General features: G+C 37.1%; 1 protein-coding gene across 4 annotated transcripts in view; it reads right to left on the bottom strand.

Moving 5' to 3' along the window:
- COL24A1 (collagen type XXIV alpha 1 chain) overlaps window positions 1–22,338 on the bottom strand; it is a 125,733-nt gene that overhangs the window by 82,967 nt on the left and 20,428 nt on the right. For all 4 annotated transcript variants that reach the window (XM_027651799.1, XM_027651800.1, XM_027651801.1 and 1 more), the window contains exons 5-14: window positions 18,935–18,988; window positions 16,921–16,974; window positions 15,097–15,150; window positions 12,097–12,141; window positions 10,833–10,886; window positions 9,293–9,337; window positions 7,256–7,309; window positions 6,521–6,565; window positions 3,361–3,414; window positions 852–896 (exon numbers count right to left, since the gene is read on the bottom strand). In XM_027651799.1, the coding sequence (XP_027507600.1) occupies window positions 852–896; window positions 3,361–3,414; window positions 6,521–6,565; window positions 7,256–7,309; window positions 9,293–9,337; window positions 10,833–10,886; window positions 12,097–12,141; window positions 15,097–15,150; window positions 16,921–16,974; window positions 18,935–18,988 (504 nt within the window). The remainder of the gene's footprint in view (window positions 1–851; window positions 897–3,360; window positions 3,415–6,520; window positions 6,566–7,255; window positions 7,310–9,292; window positions 9,338–10,832; window positions 10,887–12,096; window positions 12,142–15,096; window positions 15,151–16,920; window positions 16,975–18,934; window positions 18,989–22,338) is intronic.

Below are 22,338 nucleotides of genomic sequence, written 5' to 3'. Positions count from 1 at the left end.
CTCAACTGTCGTACTTCAAAGGAAAAGTCAGATGACCATAAGTGTAAAGTGACAAACTTATCAAGAATGTTTCAGATCTGCAGATATCAAAAAAAACCCACAAAGTAAACACTGGAGACAATCACGGCTTTCTTAATTCAAATGCAAACATGCTATTTCTCCTACGTTGTGAACATGGTTGCATAGTCAGGCTTGATTGAGACAATGTCAAGAACAAAATAGAGGTCCTCTATGAGTAAATACGTGAATTACTGAAAAAAAAAGGGAGTAAGACTACAGGGTATGAAAGTATCACTCTTTCCCACCTCCTGTAGGACTCACTGATGTCACAGACCTTCTCTGGCACAACTGCATTGATACAATTACAGTGTGCAACTCCACACTGAGCACCACAACCTTCTTCTATGAATACTTTTTTTAAAATCAATATAATACTGTTAACAAGCTAAAGTAATTTTTCTCAGAAATTAATTCTGCTCTGAATTTGGTAGCCATGTTCAGGAACGAATGAGGGTTGAGTTGTTAAAGTGTTTGAGACTACTGCACTTTTTGAAAAAGTAACACTGGCTTTAGTGCTATGAACTAGAAAACTTGGTTATTTCAAATAAAAAAACCAGACACGCTGGATCAGAAATAAGCATACAAATCCACACCAAGTACAGAAGTACTCCATACTGCCAACATGACAGCAGCTTTGTAGAGTGATATTAATTAAAATCATGGCTAGCTACAACAAAATCTGTTTAAATCCTTGGATTGTCATAATAATTTTTATTATTTCACAAATAAAGACAAACACACAAGACAAATATCGTAATGAAACCATATCAGAGTAATAAAAGTGTACTCACTCTTAGTCCTGGAAATCCAGGAGGACCAACCCCACCAACAATTCCCTTCAAAGAAAATTAATTTTAGATTATCTGAATTTTACCATTTGAAAAGAAATCCCAGTGATAAGATTAACAAAAGTGATCTACAGAGCAAGTTATTTGGGATTTTTATAGAGTTCCAAACAAGTGAGAGCTTATCACTGCACAGAGGAACACACTTGTTAAAATCTCTAGATTGTGCAATTCAATCTCCAGGTATTTGTGTATGAAATCATTCCTGCTGCTACTGCAGGGATATGAGACTTTTTTTACCACAATACCTAAAATGGGAGGAAGAAGGAACAATTTTTTGAGGGTGAAAAATGAATTTATTAATATTTCTTTGAAAGATGAATAGAACAATGGCTCAGTTCATAGAAAGACCACTGCAAAATTAACACTCTATGAAAAATTGCTTCTTGATACAAACTACAGTATTTGTATTTTAAAAGAAGTTACAAATTCAACAGTTCTCTACTACTGCCTCTATCACACTCAAATTTAACTCAGAAGAGGTTAAAACGCTGCAGAAAACAGTTGCCAAGTCTCTTTGCCTTACATGAAACAGGTATTGTAACCCTCTAGATCATTATGTCTCATGCAGGCTGTCCCAACACCTGAGACCTACTACTCGATGTCATACAGAGGGTTCACCACAGCCTGTTGGCACCCACAGTGCAGGGGAAGTTTTATGCAAGCAAATTCTGAATGTGTCCAACTGGGCATGACTTCAACATGCCCCAGAGGACACCTTGGTGCTCTCCTCTGTCCTCTGGTGCCTACACACCTTCTCCAACCTGCTCCAAACTAACCAGAAGCAAAGTTGGATGCTCTAGCAACATTCTCCAAGGCAGATCAACATCCTCAGAGAACTGGAAGGGTGTTGTGGAAATGAAGGATGGTATCAGTCAGTTAAGCAGAAGAAATTAGGCATGGAGACAAGTGTCATTAGTGTCAAGTCAGCACATGGGAAGAAATGTCTTCCCTTCAAGTTCCTGCCACCACAGGCCTCCCAGGCAGCCCCTGCTCTCCACAGCCAGCACACGAACAGGCTCTGTAAATATCCCATTAGCATTGCAGCCCCCTGCAGCTGCAGCTCTGGCCCCTTGCCTGAACAAGCCCTGCAGGGTGAGTTTTGAGGGAGGAGGGGAGAGAGGTTGCTGCCTGTCTAAGAAGGCAGAAAGATCAGCAGCTGTCTTGGCAGATTAGATGGAACTTGTTTGCAAATGTTTGCATTAAAACAGGCTTCTTTGTAAAGTGCAAGTCTGTAATTTCAGATCCAGGCTTTCTGAGCTTGTTTCTATTAAAGTACTCTTCTGCAGATCTGGTGGAAAGACAATATTTGTTTTATCGGGAATGGAGGGAGACTTGGGAGTACCGGGAAGGGAAAGAAGAGCTAATGTTTTAATATAATTTTAAAAGCAGCTGGTGACACTCACAAAGCCTCAGAGGGTTTTCAAGATGAAAAGCACTATACTGACATCACCTGACATTCCAATAAGGGAAACTTTGCCTCAGGGACCAGAAGTGCAAAAGAGTTTTTTTCCTATGTTACAAAATGTTGACACCAAATGTTGATAACCCACCAGCAAAATTCAGGTAAGCTTTTCTAAAACAAAGAAAAGGTGGATGACAGGGCAGGCCTTCAAAAAGGAGACAATCTCTGCCCAGTTGCTGACTGGTCCATATCAGAAAAATCTTTAGACGCAAACTGATAGCAATTTCCAAAGGAGCATCCAACAATACAAGATCATTTAAATCAGCTGCTAGTTTACCCAGAGCTTATTGCTGTTCTTTTGTCCTGCCCAAAGCCTTTCACTGGTTTCTGACACCAAAGGAAATCTGAGTTTGGAGTCTGCAGCCAGAGTTTCCCTACAAATACAGCAAGACAGCAAAGCTGCTTTGAGAGATGTGACTGTGGCACAGTTCGAATATCATACTACAAGAGCACTTTAGCCTGCACACACTGCCAAAGACAAAGCTGTTATCATACTGATTATAATGCACTGAATGACATACTAGCATAATTGTTTTCAGTTACAGTTCAAAGGATGAAATCAACTACCAAAGGCGTAAGCATACAAAAGCTAGGGTTTTACACGTAGGCAGAATCCTATTTTGTTAAGGTGATCTTGGAATAATGGTTTAAATAAACAATGCAAGATCAAATCCAATGAAAGAATTTTTGAAGACAAAACACTCATCAGCAATGCAACGAGGACAAGAGATCAGATTCTCAAGGTAGTCAGCACATGTAGCAGTGGAAACTGCATTCTTTCTGCAGCTTTCTGAGTCTTTTGTTGCTCTTTTTTATACTTATCATAGTACTTTCCTAGCAATTTCCATGAAAAATTTAACAGTCCAGGATTTTCCTGTGGACTTCAAGACATTTCTTTTGAGGCAAAAGTCTCCTTTCTATTTAGAAGGAGAGTTAATATTGAGTGTTACAAGTTTTATCATGTTAATCAACACACAATTCAATACTTACAGGACTTCCATCTGGACCAGGAGGGCCTCTATTTCCAAAGTCACCTGGAAAACCCTAAAGCAGAAGAGAAAATAGGCATTCTTCATTATCTAAGACATGAAGAGTGGTCCTTACCAATGTGAACACTTGCCTTAGTCTGCATCTAGAGACTGAAACGATAACTCAAGACATGGTAAAACCTCATTCATTTTATGAGTGTTTTGACTTCAGATACTAGATTATCAGGAAAGGAAAGAAATCTGATTTATCAAATCAAGCACTGAAGCTTGAAACAGAATGCTCATTTTTTGCTCGAAAATCAAAATGAAATGGAATTCCACCACTTTACTGGCTCTAATCTTTCTTCCGCCTCTAAGGGTTTTGAGGATTGTTTTTCTTCTTTCAGATATTGCCCACTCCAGAAGCACAAAAATTGCTGGGGAAAGTAGTTTGATGCCATAATCCACAAGCATGTCTATTTTTTTAAACTCACAAATGAGGCATCAAAAGGGAAATGGAGGATGCAATGGGACAGTTTTACCAGCCACATGGAATCATAGATGCAGGTCACAAATGATACAGCACAAACCCAGTATAGCAGGAGTTACAAAAGAGACAGATTACCCCCAGTCATCATAATCCCATTCCCAACAGCATGTGTCCTTTAACTGATGATAAAAAACTCTTGTCTGAGTAAGTAGAAAACCAAAAGCAAAATGAACAGTCAGAAAAGTCTAAAACTGGAAGGAATATAATAATATTACTGTGCAACAAGTGTTTTATGAAATCAATATTATCATTTATCATTAGTACAAAGCATACAAAGGATGAGTATTCATAATTTTAATATAAAACAGAATCTGAATTGGTTTTACAGTTACAAAAAAAATCTGGATTAATAAATTCTTAGTAAAATTTCCAGGGTCTGTTCTGACACATTGACAACTGGTTTTAACTGATCATAGATAGAAGAAAACTATGTAAAAACATTCCCTCAAATGTGTATATAAAAGCAAAATGCATCATTCTAACAGGACAGACAATGCATTAAAAATACTGCAGAACTAGCCAAGTTTTGTATTATGACCATACAATGGAAAGAAATTGAATACATATACTTCTACTGTGAAATATTTTCTTAAAAGCATATTATATGCAAAACTAATCTAAAATTCAAACACATCCTCACTTTGTGATGTTCACAATACAGATTTGAGCAATTGAACTTTTTGTCCCTTTTTAAATATGCCAGAAATGTTACAAATATGAACAACTATTCAATAAACCTAGTGAGTAGCAGCATTTTGTGAATTATATGTGTACGATCCTTTGTATGATCCACTTCTTTTATACTTTAAAATTACTTCCCAAAAATGAGATGACGTTTGGGACCTGTTTTCTTTCATGAAGATCCCTGCCAGTCAGACAGGTTTTTTGTCTCAATTACTACTATTGAGAGAAGTTTAGTCCAAAGAAATAAGTTGCACTCTACAATAAAAGGTGAGGAGCCTGACCTCAGGCCCTACAAATTCCCATGCCAAATTTCCTTTAGCAACAGTACCCTGCCCCAAAGCACCAGCACTGTTAACTCTAGGCATTGTGCCAGAAGGCCTTGTCATTACAGCTATCATTGTTTGGGGTTAAAATAACACACATTCTCTAAGACTGTGATCCAGCAGAGTACTACAAGCCAGGTTCCCATGTGATTACTCTCCTGGTTTGGTCCCTACATTAGGAACCTTCAGTCAAATAAGGACTTTATATATCATAGAAAGGATTCGGAATGAACCTTGGGATTCGGAATGAACCTTGGGATTCGGAATGAACCTTGGGATTGAGGAAATTACAACATTAAAAGAAATCAGTATTGTATTAAGGTAATCACAGACATTGTTCAGAGGAGCTTTTGGTGCTCTGTCACCTATGTGAATCTTCTCTGAATAGATTTATATAAATAAAAGTCCTTATCAGAACATAGCCTTGCACTGTGGTCTGATTGTAAATGAAAAACAACTGCTTACCACAGCATACCCAGCACCAACTAATTGCTATGGACTGGAACAACTATACCGGCAATCAGAGAAACCTGCCATGGAGAATAATAGTATAATGCAAAACACATTTTCAGTGTACTCTGCTATCACCTCTTCTTCCTATTCCACACTCAGCACAAGCCTTTGATTTCCATCCAGGTTCTCCTGGTTCTTAAACACTGCATGTGACTCACCAGCACGAGACACTGTCAACTACTGCAAGGTATTGATGGCACAGAGCCCTTCTTGCCCAACACGCAGATGCACAAAGTTGCATTCAATTCAAGTTATAAGCAAATGACAATATGGTCAACAAGCACAGGAACACCCTTGTCCTTCTAGTTGAATAATTAAAAACCAGATTCCTCTTTTGATTTTTGTACCTCAACTATTTGATAGCAGCTGCAGAGAGTAGTCTATCAACTTAATGGCACTTTGCTAGCCTTTCTTTACATCGAAGCAACTCTTGTAGGCTAGTGACTATTTTGGCTGGTGCTAGATCACACAGAAAACAAAACAATTAAACAGAATCCCCCACAACTTTCTTAGCATACATCCAGGGCCAAATTATGATAATCACCCTACAACTGCTGAACAAGCTTGTTCAAAATGCTAGCTGAAAGTCATCTGAACTGCTGAGTGCAACTGACTGCACAACTGCAGAACATTATCGTGGTTTTCAATCTCAAACCACAAGAAAGTTAAAATTAGAAACTCCTGGATAGCTTCAAAGACCTAAAATAATATGGTTGCTGCAGAAAACAAAACATTTGGCATGTTTTACATATTTACACAGGAAATATGTACACCTTGACAATGTATCCTTGGCAGATTTGTGTTTATTCTCAGCTGTAGAAATATACATTAAGTAGAGGACAGCTTTAATTTACCACAGTCCAGAAATATCAGACATTAGAAGATCTTCATCCAAACCAACACCAAAATCAGATTAACAAAGCTTGCATCATATCTGCACCTTGTGCTAACATAGATTACACAGAATTTATTTATGTACTAGCTGAAAACAATAGAAAGTCATCTATGGACAAAAAAACCCCCTAACTTTTTTCAGTGATTGAAGTTATAGAGTGAATTACAGGTGGATTTACATTGGCAGCAGGAATTATAACAAGTATTAAAAGATTTACCTGTCTCCCTTTAGGACCTCTTTTTCCACGTAAGCCTGGGATGCCCTGAGAAAGAAATAATCCATCAAAAGTAAGTTTTCTTTCCTTCAATACTTAGATTTGAGTAATTAAATCTGTTTTTGATTATTTGATTGAAAAAAGACAGTATCAGAAGCACTACCACTAAATAAGAATTAAAAAATAAAGAATATTTGAGCAAAGAATCATAGAGACATTGTCCTACAGCAGAAACACAAACTTTGCTTGTCTTTACTGTGGCCATATCAGAACAGCTATGAAAAAGGGCCATATCTTGCTTGCATCTAAGTACATGGTCATGTGCTCAAGAGAAGTAAGAAAAAGCTCAAGCACAGAGTGACAGAGACTTCCATGGCTTGTTCTACTTTAAAGATCATCTGAGAAGAGACAAGTATTAATTACTGAATGAATGAAATTGCTCCAATGAAAAATATTCATAAAGGGCCTTGTTAGTAAGAAAAAAAATAACCCTAATCCTTGCAGTTGTGGAGTAAATTAAGATAATAATTTACAGCTGCTCCCCATTTAACTTTAGCATCAGTGCATTTCATTGATTAGCCTAATTATATATGACATACTTATCTGATTTTCTTCACATCAGTTTTGCTATTAGCAAAAAGTACTTAAATTAATACATTGAACATTTTCCCCTCATTCTAACGTATATTGCATTACCACACGAACATCAACATTTCATTAATGTTCCATTAAGCCTACCCTTTCTCCTTCAGGTCCTGGTTGTCCTGCCACACCTGGAGGTCCAATGAAACCCTAAAAACATAAGAACAATGCTTTTCATCAACACTGCTTGTCCCTCAGTATTGGTTAGATATGGGTTCACAATAGAGGGATTAAATTCAGACTCATTTGAAACTACCAGTGAAGCTCTAGCAATTTAAATGTGACCAGGATTTACTCTCCAATTAAGAGCAAAACCAATTTCCTGCTATAAGAGTACAAAGCCAGTTAACAAAGAAGTACCAAGAAAGTGGTCCAATAAGACAAGGTTGCATCAGACAACTTATTTATTAGAACAGATGGAATTAGCAACTTTTTTCATAAGGTAACCTTATTCATGAAATACATCAGAAAATATGTTCTCATCTTTAATAACACTGTGTGATCACTGCTATATGTAAGAGCTCTTAAAAGACAAAAGTTTACTTTAATACAAGTAGAATGTCTTAAAGTTCAGCAGTGGCATTTCTCTGCCACCATTCCTCAGCTGTATGGAGAGATGGGTTCTACAATATCAGATTCAACCTGAGACTGGAATAAAAATATTATTAGTTAGTAAAAAAGAATTCCTTGCTTTCATAACTCTCTTCAGTCCTCCAACTGTAATTATTTAATTTCTTTTTTTTTATTAATTATGAAAGATAGTGCCCTTCTTGTCATCCAGCCTAATGAGAGTAAGGAAAATAAGGACACTTCTACTTTCTACAGTTTCTTAAAATAGCTGAGAAGCAGAGCACAGATTCATAGCAGGAATGTTTTAAATGTAAAGCTCTAAACACTTCATATCATGTTGCTGCACACTCCATGGTACAGTAATATGGCTCAAGAGGGCTGTGTCATCATTTTTTACTGGGAGTTGTTTTTAGAATTCATATACAGGACTTAGCCTTAAGACATGACAGGTGTTTTTCCCTTAAATTACTCATGCATTGGCCATTTTTAGCTTTGTGTAAACAGAGCAGCAGTAACTTTTCAGGAAGTGACTGGAATCACAATGTCTTGTTGGTTGAAGGGAGAACAAGACAAAATGCTTGAGAATCTGAACAAAAATAAACTGAAGAAACATAAAAGAAACAATCCCTGAGGGTCCAATATCTGTTGGCACTTGATCCTGACAAACTAATTTTTCTCATCATTGTAATGAAAACTGACATTAAAAAAACACCCCGAGAAATGCAGGCAAATGTTTAAGAAGCTGATGCTTTTAGCAACTACATTAAAAAAACCAAGACAAAAGTAAATATTGATAATAACTTAGTAATAAAATTATTTTAATAGATGCTTTAGAACACAGACCACTGCTCATCAACCTGTACATGAGCTGAGGGCCTGAAAACACCTAGCAAAAGCTGCCTTCAAGTCCTAGATGCAACCAGCAACATGCAAGTTTCTGGAAACCTGTTTCTACTGCTTGATGGTGAGAGTCAGTGTGAAAAAATACATATACATGCACCAGCATGTATAGAGAAAAACCCAACTTATTTTACTTCCAAGAATAATCAAAAGCAAACCTTGAATGCACAGAGCAGTAAGACCCTTCAGTCCCTGGGGTATATAAAACTACAATTCAACCATTCTAAAGTCTTAAGATCACTTTCATGGTTTTTGTATGACAAGGCTGTTTCTCTTTATCAACTTCTGTAGCTGTTACAGACTGCAAATGCCAGATAAGTCTCCCTTCTTGACAACTTCCATCATGGAAATAATGCTTCAGGCAGGAAATGTCCACTGCTCTTCACTCCTAGCCCTCACACACCCCGTAATGCTTTCCTCTCCTGCCTGCATGCAAGTGAGAGGAAGGGTAACAACGGAAGACTGCTCTCTGCAGCTCATCACGGAAAAAAAGTAAAGTCTTACATGTATTTTGAAAGATACACTGTGTCTTCTCATTTGCAGGTTCTGCAAGGGCAGAGTGGTTCAGCAGGCAGAGGTGAATTAAATTCCTCATCCCCTTTCTTATGTACTGTATGGGTAAAAATAGATATGCATACCAAAATGCTTAAAATGCTTACTTACTCTTACACCTTTAGGACCTGGGTTACCTTCTGGTCCAGCTAAGCCCTATTATAAAAAGACATGAGATGTAATTAATTTTAAACAGCAAGAGATGATCTGCGTAAAAAGAACTGCAACAGCATTTGTTAACAGTAAACTTGCAACACATTCTTGAAATGCACAGGATTGAAGACTGTGTCATCAAGTAGTCCCCTGGGATCATGTTCAGAAAGGTCTCCCATTAATGCATGGCTGAAACACAGGCAATGACTGAAACTTCCATTACATTAGAATTATTTCTTCTGGGAGGAAATTTTTTTCCAGACCAAGTGATCTGGCATTACAGTGACATAATTTCACAGGATTTTTCATAAGCTTTTATATTTGTGCACATTTCCAATTACTAATGTCAGAATAGCAAATGTGGTCCAAATGTTCTAAACATTTTACATCATTCTATAAAAAAATGTTATCATCCATTACTTTATAAAATATTGTAATGGAATTTTAAAATATATAGCCATTACAAACCTAACCAATAAAACACTGAAGTATTGGTCAAATTCACCCTTTAAAGCAAATACAAAACCACAAAGTCAATTGTTGTCAATCTGTCTTATGTAATTTATCTGGGGAAAACACTGAGTATTTCTGCTTCATCTCTTATTTGTATTACTACACTGAGGTATCTGTAACCTCACATGTAAATAAAAAAAACAGAATCAGTATTTATATAAGTGCTTGTGTTTAAAACTATTGATCAACATAACTGGTCTACTCTGGCCTCCAATCGGGAGGTGTGGAGACACACCATCTATAACGCTGCTGATGCTTTTGAGAACACACGCAGGATCACTCTAGAGGAGAAAAGACAATGAAGAAAGAATCGTGTCTTGCAGAATACACCACCTAAGGAGTCTTTCTGCTGTGCCTTTTGCAACCGGACGTGTCTATCTCGTATTGGCCTCTTTAGCCACCAGTGCGCTTGTAACAAACGTGGGTAAAGCCCTCCCCAAATCTTTGTTTGCGAAGCCTAGCCATGATGTGTTTAAAAAAAGCTGGTTTCTGGCTTTATTGGTTCTCCTAAAATATCTCAAGGGGAAAAAAAAAAATCTTTTAATGTTCTGTTTCCCTAAAGGGCTGAAGAAATAGTTTCAGCAGTGAAGTAAACACATTGGTGAAAATTTAGGAGAAACAGGCAGTTTTCTACTGCTTCTAGACTTGAAATACAAAAAAGATAAAACACATAGAACCACATGGGGCTTATGGACAAATGTAAAGTGTTTACACATTCGGTATTTTGGTAATATCATTTATATATTCTAGAAGGGAACAGCATTACCGCATCTAGCCTATCAAATTTTAAAAGCCAAGAGACTCAACATTCCCTTGAAGGCACTACCAGAGAAAGAGGGTTGTTTCAAAAATAAATGACAGGATGTAAACAATTACATTTTTAAGATTAGTAATTTCAAAAGAATTAGATATGGTACTTCTGAAAAGAATATATATAAAAAAAAAAACAACAAAAAATTCAAAGACATTAGTATAGTTACTGCACCTGCCTGCCAGGGTAACCAACTGCCCCAATACTGCCAGCCATTCCTGGAATTCCCTAAGTGGAAAAAAGTGAGGGGGGATGGGGGGAGGAAGAGAGAAAAAAGAAAAGAAACAAAACCCACATTTAACATCACGGACTGAAGTTTGTTTTATCATTTCTGTCTCTTTCAACATCTAGTCATATGATGTAGCTTAAGCTCATGAAAAAAAATACTTTTTAAGCAAGATACACAGCAACGTCCTAAAATTCACCCATCATAAATAAGTAACTCCATCAATTTCAGTTACATATCCTTTGAAAAGAGTCTAAGATTGTGTGAAATACAACAGTGCATTCCTTACTTTCATAGTAAAAACACAGATGCTATTTGCAGGAAATAATTGAGGAGGGCTATAGGAGACAGGTCCTTATAATGAAGTAACTGCACAAGTCTTAGCTGTATTTGAACAAATATATTAAATTCTTCATTAAAGAAGAATCCTTGTATCCTTACAAAGCCACTTTGCTTTGTTTCTTCTAGAATCAGGTCAATATAGCACTGGATTAATTATGAATGTACAGAACTTCTCTCCATCTTCTGATGTGAATTACCTTTTTTCCCCCCACTGGCTATCTCTATCTCACTGCTATATTATAGTCAACACAAAAAAAATCCTATGAGCCTGTAATAAAAATTCATTCAGTTAAGTTCTGTGTATAAGACTCATGAAACTCACAGATGATGCTCCTGAGTTTTCATCTCCCTTCAGATGTTTACTATCTATTATCATCACCATTTCCTTTTCAGGGTCATCCAAAAGGAGACTCGTGCTTCTCTCTACTCTGCCATGAGAAGCCTCATTAATGCTAACAAGACATCAGCAACTGGATATCTTTGAAACTTACATTCAGATTGCTTCTTGAACTGACACAGAAGTGAGAAAAAGCACTCAATAACTATCACATTTTCTACATGCTAGGAGATTTAAAATGCATTAGATCAGTAGAGGCGGGAGAATCCAAAATGTGCCTCTTAAAAGAATTTTACACCAACATCTGTCAATCTGGTATGGGAGTTGAAAAACAAGCTGGTCTTTTCCATTTCATTTAGACCATTTTCTTACCTGAACAATCTGAATTCTTGCTCAAGAACTGTCCGGTATTTCCTTAAACAGTCAGTAATTTACACTGATAGCTTATGTTGAACACCTACAATAGGTTATACAATCTTCTATCATCCACTGTTCATCTGCAGAGTACAGTGTACTGTGCTTCCATCACTCACCTGCTCTCCCCGTGGCCCTCGCAGTCCCGGATAACCTTTAAGACCCTGCAGGTGGAGAAAGAGAGATGCAATAAATACAGTTAAATAAACAAAATGGACCTTCTTTTCATACTCTATTCTCCCTTTATGAAGAAAAAAAAAAATCTAGACTTGTCTGTCTGCAGAACTGGTTTACATTCAGCAGCTCATATGAAAGCTGAGTTAGAGTAAAGCAGTAAGAAATCTTGGCAATTTAGACAATTTGAAGATATCAGCATGCTTTAAGACAGTCCCAGACTTGTTCTCTTTTGAACAAATGAGTACATGGGATGCTGTCACCTGTTGAAACTGAAGAACTAGACTCTACACAGTGCATTTCTCCACTCCAAATCCTTGTCATGGTGACCTTCTGAACAAGGCAGTTCAGAGGAGAGGTATAAGTAGACGGTCAACTCAGATTATTCTAGGACACACTCAGGAGAGATAGACCTTCCAGGAAACACATCTTTTTTTGAAATTAACATAGAACAAATTTCAGCTCTTACACTATGGAATTTTTATTGGTAGGGAAAACAGTCTCATCCCAGAAATATTCCCTGTGGTGCTGGAATCATGAAACTGTTGAACTTTACTGCCTGTGCATAGACCATTTCAAACATATTTTACCTCTTAAAGAAAAAAAAAAAAAGGAATTAAAAATAGAGCTGGAACCTGCCATCTGCATCAGTACACTTGAAAGGGGAACTTTCTTCTTGAATGTCTTTACACTGTACTAAACATACCCAGGCAAGCTGGCCTAAAAGGGAGCCTCTAACAGTTGCATGATTTACGCAAAAGCCAAGTTTCTGGCCTCCACATCCTTTGCAAGAGGTACTGGGAATACACAAGTCCAAAAGCTACAGCTTGAAAGAGAAATACCAAAACAATCCTTATTATGGACAGAAATCTATCATAAAATTGGACTCAAAGACATTGACTGAGCAGCGGGAGTGTCTTGGCTGATGTTAAACATCTGGCTGCCTTGCGGCATGATGATACTCATCACTCAGAGACTTGAGATTCACTGTAATAAGAGGAAATTCTGCAACTGATTTCAGATCAGGTATTTCAAATTTTTGGATGAGCTTCTGCATGATCATAACAGTATTTTTGCATGAAATTAATTTTATTATCTTATACAAGATTAAAAGATAAAATTATTTGCCTTGGTGACAATTTTGGAACAAGCCAGTAACTCGTCTTTAGCTTTCAAAATGTGAGTTAGAAAACTACAGTTTTTTACAGTCCCAGCCAACTCTGTATTTCATTAATTTTATCCATTAAAGAATTTTATCCTGTTTCGATGCTTAAATAATCAACTAATGAAGGTGTTGCTAGAAGAGAACTCTCAGTTTCTTATTTTTGTAGCAGGAAAAAAGGAAAGCAAATTCTGCTACACACAGAAACACTCAAAGAAAAGTTTATCACAAGTTAGTTTCAAAGTGGGTCAGTTTAGCTGATTAACACTTACATGGACAGTCTCAAAAAAAGGCTCACAAGAAACTGTGAGATGCAGGACTGATTACTGGTGTGCAATAGCATCTTACTTCTGTCAGAGTAAAACTCCTTTGAATTCCTACTTTACAGTATGCCCATATTCTTATTCAGAGTTAACATGGCCTTAATTAATTCTAACTCACTTAATGCTGGTTGGGAATGAAGCTAAACCATGCTAAAATGAATATCATTCCAAAGAGACAGTTTTCACACAGGGGTTTCTTTCCCTGTGACTTAGCTAATCCTCTTAAAATTCTTAGATTTTTATTAGCCTGAGTTTGTATTCTTGTGCATATCCCTATAAATTAGATGCAGTTTACTCTGAGCTAAGATGGAAATAAATAAGAAAAATAAAAGTTTACATGCATTGGTTTGAAAAATTAACTACCTTCCAATTTCTAATGAAGATTAATTCTCTGACTTTAAAGCTCAATGTGGAAGAGAACAGTCTGAGGCTTCCACTTACAGCAGTACAGATTTCAAGCGCATTTCAAAAACACAGCAAGTTGTAAGAATGCTTTGGTCTGTGTGAGAGAAAAAATATTTACTGCCAACTAAAATGCAGCAAGTTGAAGTGTCTGACTTCTACCATATGGAGCACAGTGGGACCCAGACTGAGTGAAGTGTGTATATGGCAGACAGTCTGTGTACATAACAGCAAGGACTATTCAAGCCATGTCTTTCCATCTTACTGTTACCCACTGTATTTTACTGGAATTTCTATGTACTGTTATTAAAATACATTAAAATATTTCTAGCACAATATTGGCAATTATTCTAGAGAGTCAAGCAATTTCTGTAACCTGTAAAAATCAGTACGTGAAGTTTTATGACTAATGCTACAGCCATCAGCTACCGAGAGATATTATCTTTGAAAAGTATCAGCTAAAAAGTTTGCTGGGCATGGAGCAAGTGCAGCCAATAAATGGACTCCTGTGTAATGTCACAAGAGCCTTTGCAATGCTTGCTTATCAGCTCCATGGTTTCACCATACTGCCTCCAGTTTTGAAAAAATCCTTCAACAGCAAAAGGTTTTAGTTTTTTTTCATAGCTCCATTCTATCTTTTTGCTGATGTTTATTCCACAAGTAAGATTTCACCTAGCAACTCTCAGCCCAAACATCCTAAGGAATGGAAATACCACTATTCTCTCACAGAATCGAAGTTTCCCTCTGCTCAAGGAAAATTGCACTCTGTAGAAGAAGCAGTGGGAGACACTCAGTAGCATAAGGTTGATACCACCATGGGTGCTGCTTTGAAATTTATTTATCTGCCATGTCTTTTGAAGAACACCAACAAAAGCAGCTGTGATTAACATCCTGTTATGATGATCTCAATTTAGTTACAAGGGAAGGTTTTGCACCGTAGACAGTCATAATACCAACAGCAACTCTGAAGCCATTCTATCGCCTCTTGACCATCAGACATCCACCTAGTGGCCACTGGGGCCAGGGTAAGTCACACAAAAATAGAAACAGAATCTTACCTTCTGGCCTTTGATCCCAGGTGGACCTGGAAAGCCTATGGGGCCTGGATCGCCCTGTACAACAAAAACATCCAGAATCAATATGTTTCACTGGAACATGGCAGAGGCCCATAAACATGTAGGACTTAACATCTTCTCTGTATTCTTGGACATTTACTATGAAGGAGCAGCTAATGTTGTTTGATTAGGCATAGATTTTTATTGGATTTTTTAGAGGAAGAAAACTGAAAAGCCAACAGTTCCTCAACTGAGACCACCAGGTACAATGTGCCTGCTCCTGCAACATGGCCAAATCATGGCTGAAAAAGTCTTAGTTCACAACCTCTCAACATTTACTTTTAGCCAACATAAATGGGAGTGAAGAAGCTATACAATTCTTGAGGTAACCCTTTCCTCAAATTACTATTTATATTTAACTATTATTGTTTATTGTTTGTATTACTACTATGCCAACAATCCTCAACCAAGAACCAGGACACCATTATGGTATGTACGGTGCTCAACACAGCACAAATCTAATCTGTGTAAAAGGCAACTTGAGAGATGCATAAAGACAAAAGTGTTATGGTGGAATACAGCTATTCTCATCGAGTATTTTAAACTTCACAAATACACGATGGCATATGGGAATAAGAATTAGAGTATCTCAAACGTTAGGGAGATGGAAAAAGATGCAAATTTTTATGGTTTTTGCAGATGGGGAAGGAGGAAAGGTTGTTTCAGCTCTTTTTTTCCTTGCTCAGGACTGACAGTGAAGAGATTCACTCCTTCAGGATTAGTCCCCAGATTCAAATTCAGTGAGTCAAGGAATGGATCCTGGAAGTGAGTTAGCATCCAAATAAATTTAACTCCATTAATTAGGGCAAGCAAATTTAAATTGGGGGGAAAAATTATGAACACAAGCTAGCGTGAACTATAAAAATGCACATCCAATCCCATATTTTTGGATTATAGATGCATTCCACATGTATTTAGGTGTAGTCATACAAATACATGGGTGAGCTTTAGACTGTTCTGTGGCTGCTTGGGTTCATGCCAAAGAATATAGCTTGAGTTTCAGGCAGACACATACAGCTAACAGCACTATGATTAGATTGCCAAAAGCAGAAGCTGATTAAATTAAAATAGTGTTGCTATTTCCACAAAAGCTGCACTTCAAATTCCCATTAGCGCATCAGCAGACACATTTCTGAATTTCTTCTCAGCAGCCCTTTAACACTGACAATATATATTTGTGAATTTTAGGGTTTGACAGCATGTAGCCATTAAAAATTAAGTTATTTTATGTACACATCAGCAGCTACTAAACAACAGTTATTTGCTAATGCATTCTTCATTATAGAGAGTGGTCCTGGATTCTTACAGTGTTTTCTACATAGCACAAATATTCCATAATTTACCTACTAGCAAATGCTGTTAATAAAACATAGCATAAATACAAGATATTCTAAAAGATGTAGCAGAGGCTAACAAATTAGAATGCAAACATCCAATTATATTTTAGTGTTAGCACATTGACTCTAAAGTTCCGTACATACTCAGTACATTTGTAATCAAAAAATGAAATAATCAGAAGCTTTCAAGCCCACAATTTCTATGAAGAATAGAATATTTGAATATTTATACTCAAATATTTTGGGCAGAGAGAGCAACCGCTTGTTTGGCTAAAGCGGCTTAGCAGGCACAAGCAGAAAAAAAGCTCTGAAGTGAAAGGACAAATCTTAGCATCAGCATTGTGCTGTCATAATTTGTCTCAATATTAAACAAGACTTCACAAAAGAATGGGATAGACAAAACCTTTTTCTATAATTAAGAAAATAATACCTTTTCCCCATGTTTTGCCCGTCCTGGAGAGAATCCTGGGTCTCCTTTAGGGCCCTGTCACAGAGAAATTAAGCTCATTAATACCATCGGGGAAGAGAGTTTTTAGTAATATATGTGCAAACAAGCATTGTCAACTGCTACAGCAAGAGGAGGAAGAATGTTCATATAAAATATAGATATTTTTCTTATAACTTTTTCAGTAAAGAGCAACAAAGAATGCAATAGTGTAAGTTCACACTGAAACGAGATTTACATTTTCCAAATTTCATGTCACAAAATTTTGAAAAGCAGATTTATTGGCAATTCCAAGCAGGATTACAGCAGACACCCCAACCAAATTGCTCTGCCCGTGTCTCCATCACTTCAGAACACCAGTGTAGTTAAAGCAGTGACAGAATCCATAAAATAGATTTTCTTAACTAATCTATTTTTCAGAGAGCCAGGAATAAAGCCAAACCTCATGGACACTTTTAAATTACTTTAAAAACATCCCTCAACTGCTTATCAGAAATTAAATGCTGAGGACGTCAGGTTTTGGTTGGAATTGCTGGTTCTCACTCAGGGCTGGATACTATGCTCTAAGGGTACCAGTTAAGGTTGTTCATGTTTCAAAAGCAAGTGTATAAAGGATCCTTCAACATCTTAAAGACAGAATAAAATTCTGTGTTAATTTTCTGCCAGAAAATTGTTACAACTCATTTGTGATGTTTTAAGATCAAATAAAAGTTTTTTTCAGTTTACACACTCAGTGTGGGTCAACTGGATCTTCAGAGCCAGAACTTCATGAGCATCTAGCTAATTTTTATTTAAAGAAAACTATTTCAAAATATACTTTTATTGAAAAGATAATTTATAGTCTAACAGAACTGAAAGAGATCACTAAGGACCTAGAATTATATATTTTTTTATAACTAAATAAAATATATATCGGTACATACACACATGTACAATTCCTTCTGTTCTTAAAGTCATGGAGAGAACAACAGAACTGATCAGAATTATCATCCAGTGGAGGGGAAAAATACTTTATAAAGCAAAGCCTAGGAGTAATTGGTTACAATTATTTTCCTAGCAATATATTCTATTATACAGCCAGCATAAATATGGCAAAAATTAATTATGAATCTCTAAGTTTAATTGTTCCTATAGAACTACATAAGAATGAAAACAAACATAAAATAGAGTAACTTGGGTTTACAGCATTTGACACGGAAAGCTTTATTAAAATTCTTTTTATGTCCTCAAGCAGATTTTAACACCTGTCACGACAGGTCAGATTCCTGCAATTAGGAATTGTACTAAACAAATCATGGTGCTGCTTTTTCCCTAACATATCTATCAAGTGGTTCAAACTAAATATGAGTTGAAGGCATTTTGCAACTGCACAAATCTGTCAAATCTATTTAAAGGGTCTGTGTTACACAAGTTTGAAGGTGTTATTTGAGCTTCCAATCCAGTATTTTGTCTTTTATTTTAAATATCACATCCATAAATCTTCAGAAAATTATTCTAGCATATTAATCAAGTAATAAAGTCTGAAATATCAGAATATTTCAATATAAAATGTTGGACATGGACAACAAAATAGCAATTTATAAAGAATGACAGTCTAAGTTTGTGTGTTTTGTTTTGTTTGTTTGTTTTTTTGAAAGGCAAACCAAAAGGTTATGGCAATCAAGTGCTTATTCTCATTTAAATTTCAGTTTATCAAAGAGGCTGAGATGATTTACAGGAACTCTTTTGGGAAGTACAGACTACTTGCATGAACAGCAGTTTCCAAGTCATCTTTTGCACACTCAGGTGTTTTGCTTTCCACTGAATAATCTGCTTTTTTGTTTTGATATGAAGTTAAATTTGGTTGATTACATTTAATTAAAATATGTTTATAGTAGCACTCTCCATCTGTAAACCAAAGAAAGCCAATTACTTCTATTATAGGAAACAGTTCAGGGCCTTCCAAAAAGTCATTAAAAAGTCCATGTATTTACATGGCAACATGGATAAATTTACTCACCTTGAGACCTGGCAATCCTGGCAAACCTGGGTTACCATGTGGTCCTGGAATACCCTATTAAAAAAACCCCAAACAAAAGAAAAAGAACAAGGAGCGGGATTACTCAGTACTCCACTGAACACATGTGAAAAGTTTGCAGAGAATAATTTTACTGCATCTTTGCTACTTTTAGAAGCAATGGCTAGGATTTTCAAAGGATTCACAAGACATAAAACATACACATCTTCCTAAAAAATTAAAGTGAAGTTGAGTAATTCTTTTTCTTTTCAAAAATCTCAGTTTCTATTGTCTTGCCAGGTAATTCGTAGCAGGTATTTGGCACACAGTCACTGCAATGTTGCTTTCTGACTACAGCACTTGGAGGCATGGCATAAAAAAAAAAAAAAAAAAAAAAAAAATCAGTAAAATCACACTCTGAGGTAGCCATCTATACACTGCAAAGAGAAGGAAGTGGATGAGTTCTCAATGACTTAAAAGATGGCTCAAAGCAACACCACTGCCTTTAAAAAAATCACAGATCTTCCTGATTGTCCCACAGCTAGTGCAGAAAATGGGCTTGTTACTAAAAAAATTCAACTTCAACCACTCCAGAAACAGAATAAGCTATCAAGACTATCAACACCTTTCAGTAAAAGTGTCTGTTCCTGCAACACACTTAGCAATCTTCACTCCTTGAAAAACTGCACATCAGGGAAATTATTTATTGCAATAGCTGTCAGCAGCTATTCATTCATCTTTCAAACTTCCTTGGCTAAAGGACCAAACTGGTGAAAACCTGTCACTGGTAAGCTGGCAACAAAGCTTGTGTTGAATTAACTAAAGCCAAAATTCCACCCAAACAATTAATCCAAATACCAAATACAATAAAAACACTTTTCAACTTTCTTGTATATTCAGTGGTCTAACAACAGATAAACTCAGTGTTTGTCTTTCCATCACACAAGGTTGAATTTACCAGTTATACCTTGCAGTAACACTGAAAGCTGTATCTGTTAGTGCTCCCTTTCACTAATGACAATGTTGACATAACTCCACAGAAATGCTAATCCCGTGTGCTGTTTGAGAGATTAATTTGCACACTGGCAACTTTGGAGGCACTCTCAGGGATTTAGGAGAAAGGAAACAAATAGAAAGTGCCAGCATAGCTGCAGTGCTGAAGTGGCTCCTACTTTCGTTGTTTGCAATGTTATTGTCTTGGGTCATAGTACCACAATAGAGAAGTGCAAAAGTATTCTTGTGGAATGAGAGGCATCAGAGGAGTCTCACACCATCATTAATCCTGCAATTGCTGAAATTTCATTACTGAGAAACTCAGAACAAGCTTAAATTTAACTGTCAGATATGGACTTCTTTACCATAGAAATACAGGGATCAAAATAATTTCCATTTTTAATGAAAATCTCTAACCATTAATCACACATTCCCAAAATGTCCAAACCATGTGAATCTCTGTCAGGATCAGGCTTGGACACACACTCGAGAGACCCTGATACAGGCACAGGCAGTGCAATGTACCTCTGCACTCTGCTGTTTGTCTTTGACACCCCAAGTCACATTTTAGGATAATAAATGGAAGCTCGTGTGAAGAAGACAGAAGTCACAGGGCAGGCTGGTAGATGAGGGAATGAACTTTGCATCAACAAGCTTTTTTGTGAGCTCTTTGGCTCACAAAACTCCTGTCATACCATGCACCTTCACTAGCTTTACCTGCTTGAATTTATCAGTGTTGTACAAACTAAAGAGCACTGGCATTTCAAAGCAATTTATTTTTGATCAAATAGCTTTATAGACTTTCTTAGCCCATATAAATATATTTTAAACTCAGAATTATTGGTAAATATTCACCTCAGCCTTTTTCATATTTTCCAGGCACCCTACTGTAAGCTGTCTCTTCACATTGGCAAGCATGTCCTACACAATAATTAATCCAGAAAATTCACACAGTAGAGCATTGTGCTTTTAAGTACTCTATACCTATAAAAAAAAAGACCAGCAGGAAAAAAATCCTAAACAAATAACTGAGCAAGAGTAATCTCACCAACAGGCATGGCTTTAAATATATGGACAGCCTCCTCTAAAAAAAAAGACAACTTCCCAGTTCTGATGATCTACTTGGGTATGTGGGATCCTGCCCCTGATGCCAGACATATCCTTGGCAGAGGCAGAATGAAACATAAAAAACTGAATTTAAGAATTGTCAGCTCTTTTGTAGAAGGATAACTTGAAAAAAGGATCCAAGAAGTCATGAAGACATGGATTTGAAGGAATACTTTTCATTTTATACTTTTAAATGTGTCTCCTACTCCCTTGCCTCTGACTGCTCTAAAGTATCAGTTTGGTTTTCATCCTCTTTAACCAGTGCAGTTTCCTACCCAGCCAAGCCAGGTTTTGAACATCCTGTGCTTTGCTGGCTTTCAACAAGCTATTGAGCAGCAGCTTGTTTAAACGTTCCTCAAAGGCTGAATCAAAACTCCTCCCACACATGTGCTGAGCCTGCATATAAACTACTCCCTTACCTCCCACTTTTGATTTGCGTAGCTGAGGGTGCTCCAGCCACAACCATTTACATCCCTATATACCATGGACCAAAATCATCCACTCAACAGATCCTCACCTATTCCTTCCAGTTGCCCTTCCCCGAAGCCCTCAAAATCAACCATGACCTCAGGGACTCCTCAAGCATATTTCCTTTGTACTCAGTTGTGCAAACACAGTTTCACCCTCTTTTGCCTCATCAGCTAGTCAGTGCAGTGGCACAGGCTCCTCCCATGTTCATGCCAGGTGGGGCACAGGGTTGTGCTCACTGTGGCAAAAGCCCATGCTCTGTCCCCTGGCACAGGGCAAGGCATCCGTCCCTGCTCATGTTGGGTTGCACAGTCACACAAAATAACTAATTGCTACTGTACCTCAGTGCTTTGGCAAAGTGCCCTGATAGCTATCAAGCTATGATCAAGCTGCCACATGCAAGAGACTAAACCAGACTTCTAGGAGTATTTTTTTTCCACTGTCTCTGTCTTGCAGTGGTTAATTTTATAGCCACCGCCTGCTCCTCTGTGGCTACGGCCTGCATTGCTCACTCCCCCTCATTCCAAAAACAAATGAATATGACCTCAGATTGCAGCAGATGGGAGCAGCATGGAAAAACTAGAAGTTAATATTGCAAGCAGCAAAAGCTAGGTACAAATGTAACAATGCTCAGTGTATGCACTCATACATGGAATTAACTATGTTGGAGGCTCACAGCAAAAGAAAAGGTTTGCTTTACCTTACTTTAACGTATCTCCCAAGTATTAACAATCATACACTTCCATAATCACTAAGCATATGAATAAAGTTGAGAAAACCAAAATGTGCAAACTTCAGTTTGATTACTGGTGATCTGCCTAGAGATGCAGAAGAACATA

This window comes from Corapipo altera, unplaced genomic scaffold (genome assembly GCF_003945725.1).
Source record: "Corapipo altera isolate COAL_440 unplaced genomic scaffold, ASM394572v1 57, whole genome shotgun sequence".
Lineage (NCBI taxonomy): Eukaryota > Metazoa > Chordata > Aves > Passeriformes > Pipridae > Corapipo > Corapipo altera.
This window is presented reverse-complemented; position numbering and strand designations above follow the sequence as displayed.